At 38.4% G+C, this 25,691-nt stretch overlaps 1 protein-coding gene across 1 annotated transcript in view; it reads left to right on the top strand.

Moving 5' to 3' along the window:
* The window catches only part of FAT3 (FAT atypical cadherin 3), a gene marked incomplete at its 3' end in the record, with an annotated part of 253,079 nt that overhangs the window by 213,704 nt on the left and 13,684 nt on the right, over window positions 1-25,691 (top strand). Inside the window, exons 5-8 of the mRNA XM_009076092.1 lie at window positions 1,753-1,963; window positions 11,250-11,389; window positions 21,159-21,434; window positions 22,955-23,165. Of these exons, the coding sequence (XP_009074340.1) occupies window positions 1,753-1,963; window positions 11,250-11,389; window positions 21,159-21,434; window positions 22,955-23,165 (838 nt within the window). The remainder of the gene's footprint in view (window positions 1-1,752; window positions 1,964-11,249; window positions 11,390-21,158; window positions 21,435-22,954; window positions 23,166-25,691) is intronic.

Here is a 25,691-nt window from a genome sequence, read left to right as displayed (position 1 = left end):
TTGCAGGTAGTGGACTATTCTCAGTGTTAAGTCAACTTGCAAATTGTTGGCATAAGTCATTCCCTTGAATACACAGAAATGAAGACCGAGCACTTGTCTGCTCACACAGTTGTATCAGGTTGGACTGGGTAGGGGTAGCTATGAATGAGTATTCAGTTTTTGTGTGGACATTATTGTTCACCCTCATGGGAAGGTCTTTATACTGTCCAAGTTAGGTGGCTTCAGGATGGAGTCTTGTGCACTCTGTGTTGTAGTACTCTTTTCACCGCAAGAGTGTAAGTATGGTAGCAATTTCAGTTAAAATAAATCTCAGTCAAAACTCTTCTGCCAGAACTCAAACCACATAGTCAAAGTCAAAGAAAAGGAGAATACAATATGGTGAGGTTGATATAAAGCAATATAATACTTGAATGTTCACACTTCATTTACTGCAGTAGGCCAACAAGTTGTAGTTAAGGAGTTGGAAAAAAAAAAGTCAAAGGTCTGTGGTCTGGCCCATAGGAAAGGAAGTGATGCCTCTTACAGTAACAGGTGTCTGTTGGGATACCGTCATAATATTAGAAACTGTGACAGGAAAATGAATAAATAACAATCAGAGTAATCAGAGTAGAGCAGCCTGTGAGTGAGTGAGTACTTTTCCCTGTGGAGAGCTCAAAGTCATATCCGAGATCTGACCTTTATTATAATACAACAACTGAAGATTTTCTACCTTGAAACTGCTCATCACACCCTCAGCATCTTTTCACTAAAGGCCTGCCTGCCTGGAATGGAGCAGGTTGGTGAGTGTTAGCATCAAACCCACTTAACACATTTCCAGAGGAAGAAATAGTGTATGGTATTTTAGAATAAAAAAGGAAAAGTCCCATTTTTAATAGATACAGTAGCAGCATATTTACACCAATGGTCCTATATAGCCAGAAACATTTCTTTTAGTTTTTAAAGAAAAGCCCTATGACTAACATTGATGTTATCCACCAAAGCACCTGTTTTGTAACCTGCATTCACCCTTTTCTTAAGCCCAGTGTTTGTTGCTGCCCATTTTGTCTTTGCTGTGCTAAAACCATAAAGCATGCCAGGCAAATATCAAGTCTATCCATCTATCTAGAGGTCCTTATAATAAAAACAATTAGCACCAAGCAGAGCAACTCTTAATGAACATGACAGACAGGAGAAGTTAAAATAAATTAAAATAAAATAAGGCAAAATTTTAAATTGCATTTGTTATGGAGAACAGGGGAAATTACCTGAAACTTATTTAACTTAAAGATCCTGAGGAATGCAATGTAAGGAATACCCGTCTTATCTGCAACATAGGTGCCATTTAAAAGCAATCAAAAATGGTTTGGGTGAGCATGTTTTGCAAATGCATGGTGTCCCACAGAGTCATTACAAAGCTCCCAGCTTTGCTGCAAGAGAGAGCTGGGTGCAAGATGGATTGGAGAGGGTAGCTGGTACTGGAGAGGAGGATCTGTGCAGGGAACACTCGAACCATATCTCTAGGAGACCTCACAACAGCATTTCTAAACCAAAACATTTCAGTTTAAAGTCAGGGGTTTTTTGGTGGAAAGTCAAAGTGTAATTGAAAAAAATGGGAACTGAGAAATAAGTGCTTATCGTCCTCTTTTCATGGGATTCTGCATGTAGGGTTACAAAGGTGATTTTCCAAGCAGGTCATCATCATGTGATAGAATTAGGTCTGAACTGCCAAGCTGGGATGCTCAGCCTGAGCCCTCTTTCCTTTGTACCTGCCAGATAAAAGCAGTGGACAATGGCCGGCCCCAAAAATCTTCAACCGCGCGTCTCCATATTGAGTGGATAAAAAAGCCTGCACCCTCGCCCGTGCCCCTGACTTTCGATGAACCTTTTTACAACTTCACCATCATGGAAAGCGATAAAGTGACAGAGATCGTTGGGGTGGTCTCTGTGCAGCCATCTAACATTCCTCTCTGGTTTGATATTGTCGGTAAGTTGGGAGCCAGTGGTGCGAGGAGGATGCTTCGGAAGCAAAGCGTATGGACGTGTGGTTCTGAGAGCAAGAATACTAACTGTGAACTGTCCCCTCGCCCCAATTAAATCCTCTTTCGTAATGATGAAATGAAAATGCTATTTTAATATAGTGATAACAACAATAATAATATTCCTGCTTTTGTTATGACTAGCTAAGCTGAAAAAGAGCGCTGTATGGCTGAATTGTTTTTTTTTCATACTATGTTATTTACTGCAATCTTAATGTTGTCTGTCATTTGAATTCTATTGTCATACTTTGCTAATCTCATTTCTAAATGTATTTATGGTACTTAGACTTGCTGTCCCTCATTTCTCTCTTTCTTCACCTTTTTTCTGCATTCTGTTCTTTTTTTTCTGCTTCCGACTGCCCTGCTTCAAGGTGGCAAGCATGCTCGAGAGATGTTCTATATTCTACAGACAGCTTGTGGGCAGAACTGTTCAACAGAAGGTACCCTTAGTGCAAACACATTTGCTAAAATACAACTATCCAGGCTGCCTTTTATTTTTGCAAGTTCTTTGAGACAATTTATATTACATCTTTCATGAGTGCCTGTGACAGGATGCGATGCGACACATGGATGTGCTGCATTTCTTTCTATGACAGCTTTTACCGTATTTGTGTCCAATTATTATCATTTTATTCACGGATTTTCCACAGTTTATCACAAATAATTAATTCAAACTTTTCACAGTCCAGTGCCATCCATTTAACTGTGAAACAGAATGGGATGCCTCAACATATGGGTTACAAATGGAGCCACCAAAAGTTTGTCTTGAATGCAAGCTGAAAAAGAGAAATGTGTTTTGATGTGAGATTTCAACCACAAAATCGTCTTACATAAAGTTGCTTATAAAAATAGAGAGGGAGGAATATCCATAGTGAAGGAGGAAAAGCCACAGAAGTCTTCAAATCACAGGAAAATGCCACTAGATGCCTAAACAACAGGGAGTAAAAGGTCTCACTTGGTTGCAGCAGAGAAACTGGAGTCATGTTCCTCAGCATTTCTTACCCACTTCTGCTCCTGATTCAGTTATGTCATAGAAAAGAACTCATTTAACATCTCCAAAGTGAAAATTTCCCCTGGAAAATCATTGTGCTTCTGAACAGTTGCAGGTGCTTGTATGTAAAGTTTGTGTACCCTTGGATGTAAAAAGCCATGTCTGCACAAAGTGGCATTATTTAAATGAAGGGTTATAAAGCACATACTGTATGAAAGATTAGAGAAACAAAAAGCCTTTGCCACAGACTTAGTGGAAAGTGTGCATCAGCAGTCTTTATTTACAGAGACTGAGCCCGGCTCTCCTTTCAGCACAGCTCTTTGCAAACAGGTTTAGCCAACAGGAAGGACAGGGACCAAAAGAGAAAGGGTCTGTCAGAGTCATTTTTATCTATCTTTTATTGCCAGTTTGTGCAGATGAAAGACAGAAACAGCAACATTTCCTCTTTGAATTCCTTGCACAGTTTCTGATGTGCCAACCATATTAAAATTAAACCCAAAGCTATTATCATGTTCTTGGGTTCCTGCTAGTCCCTGGGGAAGGATAGCATATGTTTCCTACAGTTTTCCTCCCATTTCCTCAGTTGTTGCAGTATGCTACATGCAGTTTATTAGCTGATGTTTACATTTCCATTCCCTTCCTTGCTCTCCATAGCTTTCGTCCCAGGAGAAATCCATCTTTTCTGATGTTATTAACACTTTTTTTCCTATTTGAACCTTTTGGTCCTTTCCTTGGCAAATTCACCGACTCTCATTAAAATGCTGCCTGTGTTAAGCCCTGAGAGAACCCCCTGCTCTTCCTCTGCATTCTTTTACATTATTAGAGTCATTTGCAATCAAGGAACACTTTATAATAATATTTCATTTTTGCCTACCAAACAGAGATGATGGGGAGAGCATTGTGAAATTAAACCTTTAATTTGTCATTTAATGTCATCCTTCTGCCTAAACTAGTTCAAATGGTTTAGTAGATTTTTCCTGTTTAAACAATTGTGATGACTTCCCTACAGAATGTAGCTTCTGATGCTGCAAGATGCTGCATCACTGCAGAGGGTCACTGAGACAGGGCTTCCCTAGATTTAATGAGAAATCAGTGACCTTGGCCATCCAGTTCAGTATTGTTACCGTTTGAATTTTGTCATTAAATATTACTGCTGTTATAAATAACAGCACAAGCAACAGCACCCATTCTTCAATAGGAATAGCCAACAATCCTGGGCATGCAGAAGACCCTCTTGTTCCAGACGCCCTGCATACAAGGTGCAAAGACAAAACTCACCCTGAGAGTTTTACAGACAGAACACTGTATATTTACATTATCTTTGCTGCCTTTAGTTAGTGTCAGAATCAAAACCCACTTTTTCTCATTTTTCTTCCATATCATCATGAGGAAAAAAACCAGATATTGATACTTTCCTTTTGGGGAAGCATTGAAGTCTAGTGCTGGAAAGCCCAATGAAAACAAGGGGTATTAGCAGAAGTTACTTGCCATATATGAAAAGCTGTATGGGACTGCTGATGCAAAAGATGGTTTTTGTACTGCTGTAAAACCTAGATCTGATCCTGCTCCATCTGGTATTTTGTGATTTTGGACCTTCGTGCATAGTTCACAGTAATGTCAACAAAAACCCTGAAGGCTTATATAGAGGCATGGTTTAATATAGAGTTTGCAGCTTGACCTTTATCTTTATGACCTTTTCAAACTAAATGGGCATTGGAATTCCAGAGGATCTCTTTTTTAATGCATAACATGCACTTTCTCCCAGCTAAAAAACAAGAAGAGCCAGGGCAGATGAAGTTTGACTATATGGTATTCTGACTGCCTAACTTTGCACCTAAGTTATATACACTTTTAATAACTATTTAAGTTCTTGACTTAATCAGCTCCAATAGAGGAAGGTGCGTTGCAGACAGGGATGTCATCTTCCTTCATGGACTAGAGAGAACAGGATGTTTAGCTGTTTGTTTGTTTAATTTGGAATGGTTGAGATGTCATATCTGGTTTCTGTTTTCAGACTGCATTCAACGCCATTCTCAGTTCATGCAGATCCCACAATATGAAAGACATAAACATACGTTGTTTCAGTGTGTTAAATTTATTCAGTCATTTATGAGAAACTAGTTTTCAATGGGAACTCCAAGATAAGTCAGAGGCCTTTATTTCTTCCAGGTAAATTGAGCCCTCTCTGTCTCTTCTTTTGTTAGTGGTGGGAATGGTGTGATGATTACGTTGACACTGGAGCTAAGCTGCATGGTGCTAGTTTTTGCTTAAGTAGCATGTTGCACAGCATCAATTTGGTTCTCCAAACAGTCCTCGCTCTATCTTTCCTTCTTCCCCCAGCCTGTGCCTTTATAAGAGTAGACAAACCTTGAAAGCACATCTGAATTCTTTATCAAGGGTGCTTAAATGGCAATAATTTTGGTATCTATTAATTTTAATCAATTGTCCATTTAATTTCACAGTGCTGCAAATTTTCTTTCATGTCAAAAACATGTAGCTCCCGAGCCTCCTTTGAATTATCTTCTCTGAGAACTATCTAAAATACCTTTTTGATTTGTTTTCTGCTTTTTATGCCCTTGCTTTCAGCTTCTTAGCAGCAAACGCAAGGCTTTGTCTCTCCTTACGATAGTTTTATCTTGAAATTCAGAGTCCACATTACTTTCTTCTTCTTAGCATGATGTAGTAGATAACAGAATAAATATTTGCATGTCATATTACTAATGTTTACTATGTTATGATTAACAAAAGTCTGTAGTTGAATTTTTATTTCTTGACACAGTCATTAGGTTTATTTCATCTTCCTTGAAAACAAAAGAAATGGAAATTTTGGCTTTGCTGCTTTTTCTGAAAATCCTAGAGGCACTTTGCACTCACCTCTGAGTTGCAGGGTGAATTTGTTTTCTGTGTTTTACTTTGAGCAATGCAAGGATTGTAGCAGTTGGCCCAATTTATCACCACTGTTCTTGCTGTTCTTAGCTTACTTTGGGACGAGTAATATTCTCTGCCCTGAGAAAATGTGGTTTAGAGGAGTATTCTCTAAATTAGATCATCTTCTGTACTTCTCATTTTCTCCACTTGTCCAGCATGGCATGGTAGGCCAAATGAGTCTTGTGTGAGGATCTCTGTGTGCTGTGGCTCTCTTAATTTGACCATGGAGCATGTATGCTGTTTGCTATCTACCAGTGAAGGAAGACTCTTGCCAGATTTTAGCTGTGTTTGATTTGAGGATGTCCTCCAGAGTTTAGTGTGATCCATCTTTGCATGCAAGACTGAACAGTCATCAGATGTTTCTGAGATGTGTATTCAATCCCACTCTTCTGGGTCATTCCACTGGAAAAGGTAGAAAAAGGTCCTCACATGGGACTCATTTGCCTGCAAGTCCTCCAGATTTTGCTGACAGGTTTTCTTCTCAAAGGAGCAAATAATTTCTCACAGCAACATTATCCCATTTTAAACTGTGTATCAGCAGCTGATAGGAGCATAGGGAGGCTCAGCATCTTCCCAAAAAGGAACCACATCTAGGAAAAGCACTACCAAAAAATTAATTGCTTGAAGCAAAATGCAATATAAGCAGAATATGCTTAAAAGTTAAAACCTCAACACTGAAATTCTAAAGGGACAGAGATGCAGAGCCCATGTTCTGTGGGAATGCAAGGTCTGCACTGTATCTTGCCTTTGGCAAATTCTCCAGCTGACCTCTAGAAACCCCTTTTAACAGTTCCGGAAGTTTTCCTTGGCCTCTCTGTTGTACCTCTCTTATTAGTATTGCAAGGTTCAATGGTTTGGGTTTTTTTAGATATCTTTTTTATTAAAAAGAAAATTAATTCTTTCCAAAGCATACAGGACTTTTGTTAGAAGAAAAAATACGTTCATAGTGACTACGAAGCCAATAAATAAGCTAAGAATGAAGTTAACGCTCCAGATTCATCCGGAAGATGTAACCAATCCTACTCTATACCAAGGGCATAACCTACAGTCTGTTGGCTCAGAGGTTTCTCAGTTCTATTTTCTGAGATCTCCTTCTTAACTGTACTATACCATCTGTTAAATTGAAAATTAGGGCTGTTCTTGAAAGCTGTAGTAAGGGCCAGCTAGTAAGATCTTTGGTAATGGAGGCTATTTCTACAGCTGTCCTGATAACAGCTGGAATTGGAAAATCCTATATGAAATATAAATTGCCTTCAGAAAACATAAAAAATTACTCCTTCTGGAAATTCAATGCTTCCAGGGCTTATGCAAAAGCATTGCGATCAATCTCAAGAAAGTAACAGTGGAAATCATCTCACCTAACTTTGGGTGTCCCAAGTGTAGACATATCTCTCTGTGCTACGTGACTTTGGAAATCTTAACAGTCAATTAGAGAGAAAAAGTACTTTCTGGATGAACTTTTATCATCCCAGCATGATAAGTCTTCTCATACAAAGATGGTATTGCAAGTAGATGTGGACTTTTCATGAAATCCTATTCGAAGTGTCTCAGTCTAATCAGAGTATTTTAAAAGAAGTCTTTAATCTGCACTGAAGGTGTATCAGCATTACATTTTATCTTGCAATGGTATTACAGACAACAGCTAATCCACATCTCTCTGAGGTCATTTAGTGTTAAAATGCTTTCTCAGGACAACCTGTCTAGTCAACTTGCCAGTTCAATCATCTTCCCTTCTTGGTCACTGATTTTCCCAGTGCCCGAGGAACTCACCAATGTATTATCTTCATTTGAAATATTTCTTTCCTAATGCACTTGCAAGCACATTAGCAAAGACAGCTTCTACATATCTTGTATCTGAAAGCTGGGTTTAGTAGACAATAAAAAGGAAAGCCTGTTCCATACTCTGAAAAACGGAATAAGTAATGAAAATTCACATTAATAAAACCGAGCAGCTGAACAAAATGCCGTCATCCTTAGCCCTCTTTCATCCAAAGATTGTGATCAAAGAAAATGTTAAATGGCTGATAGTAACATTGGTAAAAGTGATACTGTGGGAGCTTATGGCACTGCAGATGAGCTCACTTCAAAAGGGTTGTTGGAGACACAGCAGTATGCTTTCAAAAAACAGCCTCAAGTACCCCAGAAGCTAACACCTCCTCAGCTGTCATCTCCTGCAGGCTCAGCCCTCTAACCTGAACATGGGCACCTTCCTAAGGAAGTGGTTCCATGTGGAGTTCCCAGCTGCAAGAGTTTTTAAGAGAAGATTCCAGTTTGTTTTTACACAAGAATGTTATCTCTCTCCTTGTGCAACTCCAACACCTGTCTTTGAAAGATGGTTATGTTGGATCCTTTTCTGGGTGCTTTATGGCAGGTCTTGCGTAGACTTAACACATCTATAAGACTCCTAGTGTTTAGCTTTTATAGCATTTAAATGAAATAAATTATTCTTCAGTGCAGCTTCAGAAACATGTATCATGCGAGGACCTGTTTTGAGGGTATGTGAAGACTGAGGAGCAGTACAAACCATTTCCAAGCTGCCTCTAGTACTGCAGGGAGGCAGGACCCTGTATCTCAGGCAGTGTTCCCAGAACTTCAGCCATCTGCATGGTTCTTCATCTGACCATAGTCTGTTAAAATGTACCAGACTGAGTCATGAATAAATCAGGGTTTCACTCCAAAATAGATTATAATCACAAATCTCACAGCAGGGTGTTTTCTGATCCATCTCTGCCTCAGTGGTTGGTGCAATTTCTGCCTTTTTTTTAATAGAAAATTATTCAATATAAAATGAAGTGCATTGCTGGGTTAGTTATAGATGTAGGCTGGGTGGCAACCAAGATTGATTTGTTTGTCACTAGACCATTCTGGAAGATGTGAATAATGTATAAAAAACTCACATGATGGAATCAATTCTTATTCAGTTAATGAAAATGGCTTGAAGAAGTTGGTGTATTTGCATTAGACTATGTGGTGCCCTGCAAACCCAGCTCTGAGCTGACAACGGAAGAGCATTTAAAACATTTCTTGATAATCCTTCCATGTTACTTCTTGGAAGCTTTAAAGGCAGGTTTTTTTGGTAAGTGTATGCCAGTTGATAGCATATAATTTTTGATTGCTCATTAAGATGGTTATTAAGTATCTTGAAGTATAGATTTTCACTTTGTTTTCATGGTTATCAGTATGAAACATTCTCTTTGCAAAGTGCCTACTGTCCCAAGGCTAGCTTCATTTCAGCAGAGATTTTCTTGCATGAATCTCAAACCCTTTTCTTCAAAGGAGGTTTTCATGGTGCGATTTTTCTCAAATAAATCAATTTAAAACCTTAATTAGGAGGCAGAAACTTTTTCTTCCAGACAAACTTTTCATTTTTAAAAAAAAGAGCACCGAAGATATGATCAATGTCCAAATATCTTGCTATTCCTGAAATGTCAAGGACAATTATGTTTGGTTTTTTCCTAGTGTCAAATAGTTTTTAATATATATCTATATACATAAATATATATATTGAGAAAAACATGCAATTTGGGTTTGCAGAAGGAGAGTAGAGAATAAATGTTTCTATCCACCATAAACCACAGCAGATCCAGTGTCTGTGTTTTTCTGGAAAACCACAACTTAATCTGTTAGGCTTAGATCAGTATATATGTATATACATATATTCAGCATAGGGAATTCTGATGGCATGTCTAAAATTACTACATTTGCATCACTTCAGTGGGCAGAAGTTCACCAATTCTGCCTTTCCCCCGCAGCATTCACCTGCACTCTTCTTCCTCCTCCCCGTTCTTCTCCCCATCTCTGAATTTCATCCAAGGCAAATATGGACAGAGCAGTGCTTCTTCCAGCTTACCCTTTCTTTGCAATAACCTGTACAACCGATAGAAGTGAGGGTTTCTTCCAAAGTAAGGAATTCAGGGGCTGTGATTTTGCTGTGATTCCTCCTAATCTTCAACTTCTTCGAATGCCAAAACCTTTTACCTCTCACTAAATGCATGACTGCTTCTGAGAGCAATGCCAGTTGTTGGTCAGCAAACCGTGCAGATGGGAGAGCAAGAAACATTCTCCTTCTCTCTTCTCTGTCCTCAGCCCGAAAATGGGAGTCATTTTATGATAATACCAGCCACTCACATATCTCTCTTTACATATATGGCACCAGAGCTAAGTCAGTGGAACAGGTGTTCTTCTACCTGTGGACCTCATTGCAAGAGATCTGAGCAGCTCTTACACAAGTTTTACACAGTGGGATTTGAAAGGCTTTTCCTCTTTGTTGGACTGGGCTGTCAGAGAATGTAGCTAGTGGCATTGCATTGCTGTGTGATGAATATACCTTAAGAGTTCGTTTGTCAGCAGTGTTGTGTTGTTCCACCTCTCCCTGTCCCCAGCCTCCAAAAATTCCCCGACTCAACTAATAATAAATTGCACTTTATAGATGAATGAGTAAGAAACAGCTTAGCAGCAGGGAGTGTGAGCTTTGCTTTTGAAAATAATGAGGGGTTCTAATTTATAAACTGTTGCTGTGGCTGAGAAATCTTGTAACCCTTCAATCTCAAATTATTTATAGTTTTCTTCTACTTTTTGAAAGATATTTTCTGTTTTTTCTTTCACCTGAGGCTCAGGAGGGTTTTCCCACTGCTGCATCATTCAGTGTATGACAGGAAAAGGGCACGTTAGTTTCAAAACAGTGCTTTGTTTGGTGTAGAGTTTTTTGATAGAAAGGAATTTAGAACATTTATCCTGTCAGATCTATTTGAATAATTCCTAAAAGACTAGTAAAATTTGACCTTTCCTGCCAGTAATTATCATTGTCCTTGGTATTAACATAACAAATCTCTATTTGCATTTTTAAAATTGATTATAATTGTAACTTTTAAAAATTCAGGTGGTGGTCTTTGCACCCAAAAGCATCAGTGTGAATTTCCCAAAAATAAAATTTGTAGAATAAAACCCTCTTGAAATGATATTTATACAAAAATATAATTATGCTGGTTCATTATCTGAACTACAGGGGCACACATCTTATGACCTCATAACAATTTGATTCTTTTTATAGTCTCAGCTATGGTTTACTTATATATACTGCTAGATTTACTTTTTTTTTGGCAATGCATTTTAATGATATCTGCTTTCCAGTATACAAACTGTGCTTTGAAATATAAATGAGTTATGAACAAAGAAGTATCCCTAGCTGTACTGTGTGTGCTAAGGCAAGCCGTTAAGATGGATGCCAGTAAACAGATATGCCCACTTCTAGGAACATTTTCAATGGAAATTTTCCAGAGATGGCTAATTTAATTGTATTTTTGTGCAACAATTAGGAGGGAATTACGATAGTTCTTTCGACGCAGAGAAGGGAGTGGGCACTATTGTCATTGCAAAGCCCTTGGATGCAGAGCAGAGGTCAATGTATAATATGACTGTGGAGGTCACCGATGGAACAAACATTGCCACAACTCAGGTAGAATATCACATTTCTTTCTTGGCAAGTTATTCATTTGTTAGTGGAATGTATATGCTATAAAATTAATAATTTTTCCATTCAAGTACAACCTCTTCCTTTGAGACCACCGATAACTAACAGAGGGGATATTTTTCAGAGCCTTTCCATCTGACTGTAAAGAATCGGCTGTTGAAGGTTTCAAAGCTTTATTTCTCCCTTTGTTCTCTTCATGCTCACATGAAAGTAATTTGCGTTCCTCCAGCTGAGGGAGTCCCTATCATGAGCGGCAAAGTGTAGATTTTGACAATTGTGTCACCCCATAATGGTCCAAAATATAATAGTGCTTCTGTGGTATCGGGGAATATTACTATTGATTGTATGAAATGTAGTTTGTACGTCTCATCCTCCTAAGACCCAAATGTGGGACACAGGATCAATTGTTCAGAGAATAAATTGTTCAGAGGCAAAACTTAAAATTCAAAAGATCTCTCCTTTAGTGTCACCGCCTGCGATTACATTGTCTTCTGCAAAACAGCCCCACTGAACCTTTTAAAACCAGGCTTGCTTATCAGGCTCAGTGCCTCTTATCAATTAAAAAGTCAGGTCAGATAAACGTGAAGGGCTGGGGTAATGCTGGCCCTGACACATCCTTGTCAGAGAGACCCTGACACAGAGCCTGGGCTTCTGTTCACTAGGAACCAGTCTGGAGTTGGGGAATGGCCAGGGTCATGACACAGGAACAGGTTCTCTGAGGTCCAGATGACACCAGGAAGACTCCAAACAGCAAAATCCTTCAATATGAGGTAGAATTGTAGGTTATGAATTACTTAGGGCCTGAAGTCCTACGTCTGACTGACTGCCCAAGTGTAAAGGGTGACGGGCTTCTGTTCACTAGGAACCAGTCTGGAGTTGGGGAATGGCCAGGGTCATGACACAGGAACAGGTTCTCTGAGGTCCAGATGACACCAGGAAGACTCCAAACAGCAAAATCCTTCAATATGAGGTAGAATTGTAGGTTATGAATTACTTAGGGCCTGAAGTCCTACGTCTGACTGACTGCCCAAGTGTAAAGGGTGACTATAGCCTGAATTTGACATGTATGAAAAATGCATAGTGATAGAGGACACCTGTGCAGTGCCTCACATCCTAGATTGGATGTGGTTTAGAGAAAATGAAAGAAATAGGCTTGTGATATTGTTTGCTTCTTTATAATGCAGAAGGAAGGCCCAAACACTTGTTCTGTTTACATTTATGCATGCACACACAGATGCTTCTGTTTCACCTTGCATTTTTGCTCCAACTGTTCAGGTGTAAATCTGTATTCACTGAGGCACAACACTAACTTTTCTAAGAGATTGTTAAATCATTGAGTGTTTCTCAATCTGAATTCCCATTTATAACCATCCCTAAAATATCTGAATATCCCTATCTGATAATTTCTCCTGATAATCCAGTCCTAGTAGGAAAGCATTAGATGATAGTAAGTTTGGTGGTAGGAAATCCACTGTTTTCCCTATTAGTTTCAGAATTAATAGCATCTCTGCTAAAAGCATCTTGTATTTTGATCTTGATTATATCTGACCTGTATTCCCTGTTACGCCTTTCTCTGCTCAATTAAAGAACTCTTTAAAAACCACTGTTTTCTCCCCAGGAAGGCATTTACTCAGAATACTCAAATCACCTCCCAATCTTCCAGTAGACAAGTGAAGGAGAATGACTGACCTCTTTATGTTCCTTTTCCATAAGGCATTTTCTTCAACCCTTGAGTGTTTTGTTTTTTATGCTTTGTTTTTTAATCTCGGTGACACTCTTAGTCCACATTTCAGATGGTGTTGTATCCCTAGCATGATTTTTTTTTCTTGCAAACATTTCAGCCAAACAAATATTAAAAAGCATAGGGAATTTCAAGTATGCTGGAAGGCATAGGGAATTTCAAACATGCTGGATGCAAGTAATTTCTCTTCTCATGGATATTATGTTTATTGTTTCTGCTCCTTTTGATTTAATAAATTGACCCATATAACAGTCCTCAAAACCTATTTTTATGCAACCCCTACATTTTTAATTAAAACATATGGTAAAAACCTATTTCAGTAAAGCTGTTGCATTCTAAAGGAAGCCAGAGCATTCTTTGTAACTGTGATGTGACCTATTTAGGAATGTAAGATGGTTGTTTCAGATTGCAAAATTGTTTCACTATAGCATTAGATAGTCACTGGTGGATACAGGCCCGTCTTTGCTCCACCTCCTTCTCTCAATGTGGATACTGTTTAATTATTTAATTGTGGCCAGGGCTTCTGAGAATGCATTTCTTTTTGTCTTCACAACAGAGATTTCAAAAGCAATCATTATGTCCAAACTGCCAGAATTATAGCCTGCCTAATTATTGTTCCCTTTTACATAACTTTCCTACTGTATTTTTTGTTGTACTTTAGAGCCTTTGGTTACCTACCTCATCTTTATTTCCTTTTTGAACAGTAATAAAAAGCCAAACCGATAGGTTTAAGTAAAATATGTCATAGAAAGAGTCAAAAAAGCATATACTGGTGGCCCCCAGTGACCTTATTCTGAGTTTTGGTAAATTTTAAGTATTTTGTCTCATATCCGTAGTACCACCTGCATTTTTAACTTAGCTGCAGGAATATATGGTAGAAGGGGAAGTGGGTGGAAAGCAATTGTATAAATTCATCCCCTTGTATAACATTACAATAATATAAAGCCCTCCTCAAAATGTGATGGTTTATTATGAAACAGCTGATCACCACCATGCAAAATGGAACAGTCTTGCTTTTTATTCCAGCCCACCTGTTTTCCTTTATCTCTCCCTTGCCTTTTGTCTATTATACAGTTGGAGGTGGTAAAATCCAGCATGAAAATGCCAAAGATTTTTGTTTTGGTAACATGATCCCTGGCATGGACTTGTGGAAGTTACTTCAGCAATGTTCTTGCATGCTTTAAACTCCGATAAACTGTTCACTTCCTTCATGCCTTACTGCACACATGGTTCATTACTGTACCATGAGAGGAAGGAAATAATTTTGATTTAAAAGTTACATCTGTTGTAATAATGGTTCACTGCTGTGAAAAGAGGCAAAAAGAACACAAGGTATAATTTAAAAAAAATAAAATCACAAACTTCCTTTGTAACTGAAAGCCTATTTGGTTTGGCCATGATCAAGGTTTCCAAAAGGAACAGTCTCCAAATTGAGAACCAAATTGCCAGGACATGTTGAGCCACTGACACTGACCATGCTGCCTGTCCAGTTGAAACTCAGCCATCCTGGCAGCACAGCTGGGATAGGAAGGAACGGAGGAGGCAAAATATGAAGAAATGTTAACTCATTTGATTTATATATTTGAAGTGTGGCTGTCACATTGATTAACTACTAGGAAGGCAAGGTCTCCTGACTTTTTTCCTTTTCCTTTTTCCCATCATTACTCGAGGCCATGCAGTCATTTATTAAAGGCTGAACATGTACGTTTGCTCTAAATCCCCACAAAACACATTGTCTCCAGCTGCTGTCTGAGCTGTTGGCCTTGTGGAAGGGACAGGGCTTGGAGAGAACCAGGACAGATGCCCCACACAGTGACTCTGCTCCTTGCCATCACCTCACTTCAGGCTGCAAGAGAGTCTTTTGTCCTTGCTTGAGCAGAGAGGACTCTCCCAGCAAAACATTGGTGTAATGGCATCTATATGCCTACTCCTGTCACAATTCTGACTAACTTTGTCTGTGCAGCATTAGAAATGCTCCTAGTCTTGAGTCAGGTTTATTCCAAATCCTCCTTTCTTTTACTGAGCAACTCAGATCTTTTACATACAAGCAGAACATAGGACTAATGTTTATTTGCTTATTTGTAGTGCATACTGTCGAGTTTTGCTAAAATACCCACAGAAGTAGGTACAGTGGGGAGCAATCAAACAGTCACTTAAGTTATGTTAATGTTTCACTTTTATTGAGAGTGTTGTTCTAGTAGAACATTACCTTTTTTAAGAACAGCCTCCTGAAGTCATGGCATTATGTGTAAAAGACAGTTTTACTTCTTATTTTCCTGCCTTCTCCTTCTTTCTCATCATCCTAACTGTTATAACAAAGATGCTTTAAAGAGTGAAGGCTGATGGTTCCAAACTAGGAGGCAAAAAGCACCTCAGTTTCACTTATTGCAAAACCGTCTCACTATTTCCCAGTAGAGATCAATACATGGGCACTTATAATACCTTCAGCTGGAGCCAACCAGACTGGAAAAGCAAATGGAAAAAGTTACTTCTCCTTGTCCCTTTCTGTATCTCCTTGCAGAAAGTTGTGGACTTCTATTTATTCTTGTGCTCACGATTGACCTTGAAATGTGAGTTTGTCTCACCTTTCAGAGAACACCTTTTGTTTATAAAAGTTTCTTAACAAAGAGGAGCTGATTAATCACCCTGAGTGAGAGTGGTTCTTTTAACTGAATGGTGAAAAGCTGTTCTTAGAAGACCAGGGCCAAAATGTAGGTAAGACATCAGAGCCTGCAAGAAGCAGTTCTGGGCTGTGGATTCTTCTAGGGTAGATAAGGACACATGGGGTTTCAATTCAGTTTTTCACTATTGGTTAGTTGAATGTTTCCTCCAAACTATAACCAGCCCAATCCTTGATTTTTTTTTATGTCACATCCAGCAATCTCAGCACTGCTTTGTCTGTGAAACAAGGATTTTCCCTTCCATTTTAACATAACACAGGGGGCATGGTAAAATATAAATAACTGGCCACTGAAGTTGGTAGGGAAGCTGTTTGCATTTGTATGTTAAGTTTGGGGTTTGGAGGAGAGAAAAACTTGCCAGGAACTAGAAAATAAAGCTGTGTGGTAACACTATTGAAAGCAATATTAAATCAAAATAGGTTTCAAAACCTGTACAGAAGCATAACCTGAGTTTAAATAATTCAGGCACTTAATAGGTTGTACTACAACACTGTGCCCAGACCAAGCAATTAGCCAAGCAGATTCTTCCAGCTTTAAATGTCTCTAAAGCAGCTGCTGGCATTTATCCAGTTTCCATGCAAATACGTTTGTGCCTAAACGAAAGGTATTTGTGATGAGCAACATTAAAAACAGCTTTGAAGAGACTTCCTGCATTAGGTTTTGTCCTGCTTTGATTTGATTGTATTTCTCTAGGCCTTTCACTTACCATTTTGAGTACAAAGTCTTTGCTAATGCTCTGACTGTTACTTTGCCTAATTTGTAAACTTGGAGGCCCGTGAATCCTTTATTTGAAAGTTGCTTTAACTGTGGGAAATAGGAAGTGAGCAGGGAGAAGCAAATCTTTTATAGTGAGGCGCTTGCTCAGACTATAAATTAGGTGCCACACAATGGAAGCAGAAGGAGGCAAGCCTGCCTTTCTGAAGCCTGCCATGCACTGGAAAAGATATGAGCTTTCAAGGAGAATCAGGCAAAGTCTGCTTTGCTGCATGTTCGCTTTATGAGCGTGGAAAAAAAGACTTGCATCTACTGTTTGCCTATGAAAAGTAGTTCAGTCAGCTATCTTGCACAGTCCTCTGCAAAGAGGAATCTCTGCTTAGCAGCAAACAAATATTTGTATTCGTCACCTTTTGGAGATGTGTTGGGAAGCTTTTAAAGCCTGCCTTTGATTCTACACAATGGGTAGTTTAATGTCCCCGGCACCTATGCAGTAATAAGGGATATTTATGGAACAGCTCATTCTTGCCATATCTTCCATTTGGAAATATATATGTAGAAAGTATTAAATTGCACTGTGAGTCTTTGAGTCACTTCAGTAGGATAACACTTGATTTGGGGTGAAAGATGTGCTACCAGCTGTCTAAACCTTAAGACTTCAGGGAGCAGAGTGCCGAGCCTTTCGAAGTCAATGGGAAATTTGCCAGTAGTACCAAGATTGTACTAAGTTTGGCAGCCATTAAATTAATTTGACAAACATTCCTCATACTGACAACCTGGTGGCATTCAGCTTACTCAGCTTCACATATGTTTGTAGGATCAGTTTTTGTATGAGCCTGGTGTTCATGTCAGTGTCACATTTGTCTGTTATTAAAGGAAGAGGTTGCCCCCTCTTTGTAAGTAACACCTTGCTAGAAGTTATCCTGCTGGCACAGGAAATCTGCATAGGAAAGGTGTCATTTTAAGGTGACCTGACGTAACAGGGGTGCACAAAAATATACCTAAACTGTCTTCACAAGCTTTGCCACTGCACTTCTCCTGTGGCTTTGTTTAGTCATTTAACCTTGCTGCAAGGCAGTATTTTCCTGGACAAAGTATAGGGATAATAGTTTCTTGCTCCTCAAAAATGCTGTAAGGACTGAGGGACTAATACTTATTTAAAATGGAACTTAAATTCTATTTTATTTTACCTGATCTTGTTTCAAGTAACTCCCAAGACAGTTCAATTTTTAGGAACATTGAAGTGTTCCATTTGTGGGTTTAACAGAGCTCTGTATAATCAGCATTCCCATATATAATCTAACTTTCTTTTGTTGCAAGGAAAATGCACCCCCCTCTATTAAAGGAGAGACTGTAATGTAGAAATTACATTTGACTCTCAGGAATTTTGAGGGACAGCTGACAAAAATTAGAAATACTTTTAACTGCTTTAATAGAAGAAATTGTGAATCAATAATGACTTCTTTATTCATTAGCATCTCTAACCCACTGCCTTCCGTCTCCAGATGAAAGTGGCTGTTGAAGTGCAGAGGATGTAATAAATAATGTGTATTTCAATGTGGATCACTTGACAAATCATTAAAATGCTGTCATCTCTGGGGAGGAAGATGCCTACCACTTAAACAGGCACTTGATCAGTTTTATAGTACATGTGAAGTGAAAGAGGGAAAAGAAAAAAAACGAAAAATAAGTTCTTTTCTGGAAATGATCAAAGCAATTTTAGGTGCATAGCTCCCTGTAAGTTTGATGACCACAGTGAATGAGGACCTCAGTTGTTTTTTCTTTTCCCCTCTCCATACCTTCCACTCCCCCAAGCACTATCATGGTCCATGTGTGTGTCAGGGCATTAGCTTACCCCTTTTCCAGTGGGAAGAAATGCTGCTTTGTAAATCCATGCTGTTACTTCCATAGTCCCATGGGTTACCCTTGGTCTCTGATGCTGATCCAGTCCCACCCTGTTTAGTTTGTGCAGTCTAGTGAAGTCATAAATCACAGACCCATGGCTTGCACAGTCATAGTGCAAGCTTTGGGTAGATTAACCTTTATGCCCTCCTCTGCTTTCCCAGTTTGCCAGTGATCCCAAAATGCATTATATACAGTGGGAAGTGAGCCCCTGTACTGGGGTGATCGCACACCACGCAGACAAAATAGCACGTCACTTCCATAGCAGTAGCTTTAAGACACATTGGTGTGCATTTATTTATTTATTTTTCTTACAGAATAGCTTGAGCTCACACACACCAATGTTGAAAACAGATTCATCGATACAAACCTGTCCCTCACATGGAAGCTTATGTGTTCAAGGTAGGCTTTGCTGTACTAGCATCAGCAGAGTCAAACACACTTGGTGTTTTCAATCCACTTAAATAGTTTTTACTTCTCTATTAGACTATCTAAAATGGCACATGCATGGCCATAAATTAAAAGAAAAACAAATTGTCTATGTTAACCATGCAGCACTAAAGTAATCCAGCTATGTTACAGTGGTAACTGGAAAGGACTGAGGGTATCAAAACTGCTCAAGAAGACCTCTCTAAGTATTAAACACCGGCAATTAGCCCAAATTCATTTTGCTTCAGTGTCTCTTCCTTACACTAACAAAAGTGGTTCAGCACTAGCTCTATGTCCCATTAGAGTTGAAGTCTTTAATTTTTTCCTCAGGCATCATTTCATATGTTACAACTAATTTCTTCACGTATTTTTCAAATGCAGGTTTGGGTTTTTTTTTCCTTCAATCAGATCAGAAACATGCCTTGATATATTACATAGCAACAATAGAAGTATAAAACACTAAGTAATCCTTCATCATTATTATAGGCCCAGCAATGTGTATTTTCCCCCAGTTTTATTGCTATCTGTCCAAGACTGAAGCATAACTTAATATAGGCTTTGCCCTGCTTCACTCTGACGTACCATAATCTGGTGAAAATTAAATCATATGGTATGTGCAGTTGAAGTCTTATGCCGTTTAACTTAGAGAGCATTTTATTTCAGCTGTCTTTTAAACAGTTCTCAGGCTAGTTCATTATGACTGCTGCTTACAACTGCTCATGTTCCTTCTGGTAATGTATTCTGCAAACTCCTCCACATATCATGGAAATCTAAAGTTTCATTTCCCTCTGAGCCCAGCATCTGTTTGTGCAATACTGCAGAAAAAATATAGCTGTATTTTTCTTCTGTTAAGAAAGTATGGGTGAACAGTGCTTGATCAAGCAAAATAATAAAATATTGGCTTAAAAAAGAGCCAAGTACTTTTCAAAGCAACAAAGAAAATACCATGAATGATGAGTCAAGTCTTCTAGTCTTAGGAAAGAGTCCTGTGCATGGCCTTTCTCATGTCATTCATTGGACTATTTCTCATTTCAAAGCCTTTGAATAAAAAGATTGTTCCATTTCACTTTCAGTAAAATTAGATGTGTACTTTCACAGACATGTACTGAAAAAAATACTTTTTGTTTCCAGTATTGATAAAGAGTCAACTCTTCACATTTCATCTTTCAGTATCACGCAGCCTGTCAAGGATTTTGCTGCCACACTGCCCAAACTAAATTTTCTCCAGGGAGTGACTCCACCAGTGGTGGAAACCACAAAATGTCATCAGAGCCACACATGCATAATATAACTTGTGAAAGGCAAAGCTTGGAAAATAATGATCCTTTATTAGTTACCAGGGTCAGCTTGTGATATATTGAAATGGGTCTAATAGGCAGCAACAGCAGCACCCTGGGCTGTCTTCCCCCTCTCCAAGTTTAAGGATCAATACCAAGGTTTTAAAGACAGGCTTGAAGCAATCAGCACAGTGTTCATTCACATTTTTAGCAGTTCTACCATTCATAAACTATAACAGAAAGGAGGCAAATATGTGTTACAGGGGAAGGTGAATTAGCTGGCAATAAAGACAGCCATCACTGGCAAAGGAAAAGCAAGGATGAAACAAAAATATCATCCTTCTCTGTCACCAGTGCCCTGGGATTACCTGTCCTTGGTGGAGATTACTTGTCCTTGGTGGTATGTATTGATCTGTGTGGGGTGGGCTTGCATGGTTGTGAGGTTGTGTCTCCTGTTACCACCTCGTTGCAGACTAAGGTGTAACAGCAACTTAAAGTCTCCACTGCTGTCACAATTTGACATTGCTAGTGAGTCCCAATGCAATATATTGGGCAGAAAACAACACAGGATTCAGCTGAATCTTGTCTGTTTAAAAAGCAGATTTAAGTAACATGAAAAGCATTCTTCTATAGCCTTATTAATAGTGAAGGGGAAAGGTAATTCCATAATAGTTCTAGAAGTCTCCAGAGCAGTTACAAGGACCAACAAAATCTTTTCTATAATCATTGTAGCAATATTTTCCAATTTGTAAATACTGAAAATATGGACTTCTTTGTCAGGCTTTGTGTAGGCCTTACAACTAGAAACATTTTACCTCCAAAGTCAAATCCTAACTATTTCTTTTGATCTGAAGAGTAAGCACTTAATATTAAATAATGTTTCTCAGTCCCACCATTACAACAGCATAACATTATCATCCATCTAATGTATATTACATTTCTCTAGGCACTTATTCAGTAATCTGACTAAGCTTAAGTAACTTTGATGGTTTTTCTTTTATTAACTGTAGGTTCTTATCAAAGTTCTGGATAACAATGATAATGGCCCAGAATTCTCTCAGCCAAGTTATGATGTCACCATTTCAGAGGACATCCTCCCTGATACTGAAATTCTGCAAATTGAAGCTATAGACAGAGATGAAAAACATAAATTGAGCTACACTATTCACAGCAGCATTGATACAGTCAGCATGAGAAAATTCAGAATTGATCCCAGCACTGGGGTGCTCTATACGGCTGAGAGATTAGACCACGAAGCTCAAGATAAGCACATCCTTAATGTCATGGTAAGAATGCAATATTCACTTGGGTCAAGACACAATCACTGCTGCTTCAGGTACATACGTATCTTAGTCTTTGCATGAGCCAAGGACTCTTAGTGAAGTAAGTAGTCACTAGTTTCATCTTGTCTGCCCTGCTATGTATTTATTTTATAATTTTTATTTCAGCTTTTTGGGAAACTTTATTATGAATTCATTGTATGGAATATGATATGATTTGCTATCTCAAGGGAGAGCAAGCAGGAAATTATTTAATCTCTTAGCATCTGGTCCTCTCCCTCAAGGTAATTTTCAGACTTTCTGAAGTGAGGCTGAAAGTTATTTGAGAAGTTATTCACAGGGAGATAACTGCTTTCTTGCCATGGAGAATGCTACAGCCTTTCTGAATACAAGCCTCATTTATAGCTTACTTTTATGGACTTATTTCAGTACATTAACTGTTGATATACAAAATAGCTTTCTTTTATCTACATTTCCAAATCTTTGGGTATGCAGAAAGAAGTTTTTGGTGTGCCTAAACTACAGAACATAAGACTGTCTGTTTTCAGGTGAAGATTGTATATCACGGATGGGAGGTTCATTAAAAAAAATCTGTGTTAGTTTAAACACTGTAGTCCACTATTTTCTTTAACCATTTAAATCCTGTGGAAGATATCTTTGAAGGAACAACTCACGATGTGTTAAGTACAGGAGTGTCTTTGCCAGGGGATCCTAGGAAGCAGAGAGCTGCTATTAGATGCAGTGAGCAGGAGCTGAGTGGGATCTCAGCTCACAGAGTAAAAAGCTGCGAGTCCTTTGGGGAGCAGCCTAAGAAATAACTATAAACTGAATCACAGAGTGACATGGCTGACAGAGGTAATTTCCTAGTGCTTGCTTTTGATCTTCACCTGATACAGTAGGTTTTTTGCTCTACTTATGAAGAATTAAACTTTTTGGGATAGTGGTGGAAGGATTATCAGTGAAGCAGTGCTGAGGTATTCTGGATGGGGTTGAGACTGGTGTGAAAAATTACACTTCTGTTGGCAGTTATTGGCACTTCATGAGGTAATTCCTACTCTGTTTACTATTGGTATTATCTTCAAAAAGGTATGTACATATATAATGATGAAGAAGTCCATTGGCAGCTACAAGCACTAGAGTGACATGCCTCTATGTTATGAAGCAGGCAGCGGCAGGGCAAAGGCATGACCATTTAGCATGTGTTTAAAAAAAAGTATTTCTTGCAAACCTCAACCCAAATTTAAGATGTCACGTGGCTGCCACTTCAAAAATTCGTGCAATGATGGTTAGTTGCCATTCATTTTTTCACAAGTGAAGAAAGAGTCCCTAAGCTCTTTCCTGTTTCTTTAATTTTACTCTCTGCCATCATGTGTGTGAATGTATTTTAGACTGTTCTTTGTGACAAATGGATTTTTTAATTACTTTGTATTAAAGAGAACTGAAAGTAGTATTCACGTTCAGAAGTAGTATTCATACTATTTTTATTAGGTGAGTATCAAGGTGTGTATTATACACTTCTTCTATAGGTCCGAGATCAAGAATTCCCTTATAGAAGAAACCTGGCCAGAGTCATCATAAATGTGGAAGACTCCAATGACCACAGTCCATATTTTACCAGCCCGTTGTATGAAGCCTCAGTGTTTGAATCAGCAGCAGTTGGATCAGCAGTCTTGCAGGTCACAGCTTTGGACAAAGACAAAGGAGAAAATGCAGAGCTTATCTACACTATTGAAGCAGGTTAGTAATAAAATATTTGCATTATTGCTGACACACATGTAAATGAATGTAAGTTTCTCTGGCTGACGTGAATCTGAAGTTAAGAATTATCTCTTAGATAAAACATGAACAGATATACAAGAAGGGTGCCTGGAAAAAGAAAGGAGGAAATAGAAATTTGTAACCTTTGAATACTTTAATATTTTATTTGTACTTTGGGGGATTTTTATTAGTAGCATGAATCTTTTCATGGTAATAATAGCAAAACCTGAAACATATATTGCCCTAAAAAGAAGTCACAGATACTTCAGATTGTCCCCATGTTAAGCAGATTACGAGCCTTTCCCAAAATTAGACTCTGATTCTGTTGGATAATTATTTATCCATGTATTATTAAAAAGACTTGTCACTAGTTAGAATGGCTTACAGCAATTAGGAACAGGCTAAATGACAAAAGAAAATAATGAAATAAGAATATCTGTACCGTCTCATGCTGATTTAACTTCATATAACTTCAAGCTCACACCTTAAATTAAGATGATATAACCTGAAGCTTAGAGGAGACCCAAGGAACATTTTTTCTGTCATTATCCTGTATGCTCTGTGGAAGGAGAGTACCTTAAGCAAACCAAAAGGTGAAGTCTTTTGCGGCTAAAGGTATTGAACTTAGACTGACAGAGATGTTAGCACTCCAAAATAAATATTTCCTTTATGCACTGCATTTGGTCTCACCAGTCATTTCTCAGTGTTCTCCAGTGGTCTTTAACTTAGATCAGGGGAACATTTTGCACATGCCCAGGCATGAAAACAGTGTGCCTTATAGAACAAATTCTGAACAGACCAGATCAAGTTTCTGGGGCAATGTTTTTCAAGGCTGTTCCAATATAACTATTATGGGTTCCAACCCAATCATCTAGAGGTGCCACCACAATGTAAAGAGCAACCTAACATATTACGACTATGGCTCTTATTACACTAGTAACAGAAACTTACATGATGCAGACAGAAAAATACTGCAATTAGAAAAGATGCTTTAGCTATTAGATGGTTTCTGGAGACTCTGTTACATTATAGCCCGTTTCTGATTCATCATGAGCTTTCCCTGCAGTGTCAGACTTCAAACTTCCATTTACTCTAAGCCTCACACTCCCCCAGATTCATTATCCACAGATGTCCTAATCTCAGATGCATCAAAATTCAGTCTTCTGCCTCTGTAGTTTCTATAATCCATAAGATCTGCAGTTGAGGATATTGATTTTAACTGCAGAATTCAGACTGTACACAGCCCTTGCATTCGGGGGAATTACTCGTGTCATCTTACATGTGAAGAATGCAGTTGGTAAAGAAAGTAGTTTTTGTGTAATTTCATAAGAAATTCCTAAATGAGAAGAACCAACTCTGGCCTTACATGAGGCAGTCAGTGGCTAAAAATTGTATTAGCAAGAGCTGACAAAATAACAGCAGCAGCATTTTTGCTGTCTGTAAATGTGACAGATACTGTGATTTTTATGAGAATTTGTAGCTCTGGAAGTGTCTCAGCTCCTCGATGAATAGCACAGTTTTTTGTTTAGCTAGTAAACTGTACTGATCTGAAAGGATGGATATAAATAGAAAGCCACTACCAGTATTGAACTACATACAGTAATAAGTAGCTTAAATTAGCCTCCAAGCCCACATCTTAAAAATAGTTCACATTACCTCACTTCATTTAGAATTCCATGTATATGGCATTACAGCTACAACTTTCACATTTACTGCTCTGTGCACAGCACCTGTAACAATCACCATTAAAACAAAATCTCATGTTTATCACCTGAGATATATTTCTCTCCAGGTCATGGATGGATGCTTGATTGTAGATTAAGATGGGAATTACAATAGTGGGAACATGTTATAATAATTGGAATCGCTGTAACACAATACATGCTGTTTGTGTTTAGAATCAAATTCAGAAAAAGAGTCTGTATGCTTGTACATGCCATACACACACACAGCATCCTTTATTTTAAGCAGACACTCAAGGAAACAGCAAAATATGGATTGCCTAATAAAGGTGCTCTCTAATTACAGGGTAAGAATGCATATAAAAGGTTTTGAATCTGCCTTGCTAAAGAAGAGTCTGACAAAAAGACTAGAAAGAAATAAAGACCCAAAGAAGGTCTTAGATCCAAACTCACTGTTTTCACCTTTATGCAGTCATTGATATCCCTGATTTCATGTTATAACAGGCATTTCATGACATTTTCTGCTAAATCTCATTCATCTGGATTTGTCCTCCTCAGAGATCACAGGATAAACCTTTGTGCCACAAGACACTTGAATCTCTTTTCTATGCTATTTGCTCTGTTTTATTTTTCTAAATGCCACTTTAACCTTCTTATATTCAGTTCTTTGAGTCTTGAACTACAGTAATCTCCTCTATGGTTGCTTAATATCCCATTCAATTAAGAGCCTGAGTTGTTATCCATTAGTCATGTAATTGGCTTGTTAGCCTCTGATCTCGTTTCTTTGCCTTAGGTGTACATGTATTTGACTAATTCCCATAAT

Source organism: Acanthisitta chloris, unplaced genomic scaffold (genome assembly GCF_000695815.1).
Source record: "Acanthisitta chloris isolate BGI_N310 unplaced genomic scaffold, ASM69581v1 scaffold3936, whole genome shotgun sequence".
Classification (NCBI taxonomy): Eukaryota; Metazoa; Chordata; class Aves; order Passeriformes; family Acanthisittidae; genus Acanthisitta; species Acanthisitta chloris.
The sequence above is the reverse complement of the archived record's forward strand: the minus strand, read 5'-3'. Positions and strand labels throughout refer to the sequence as shown.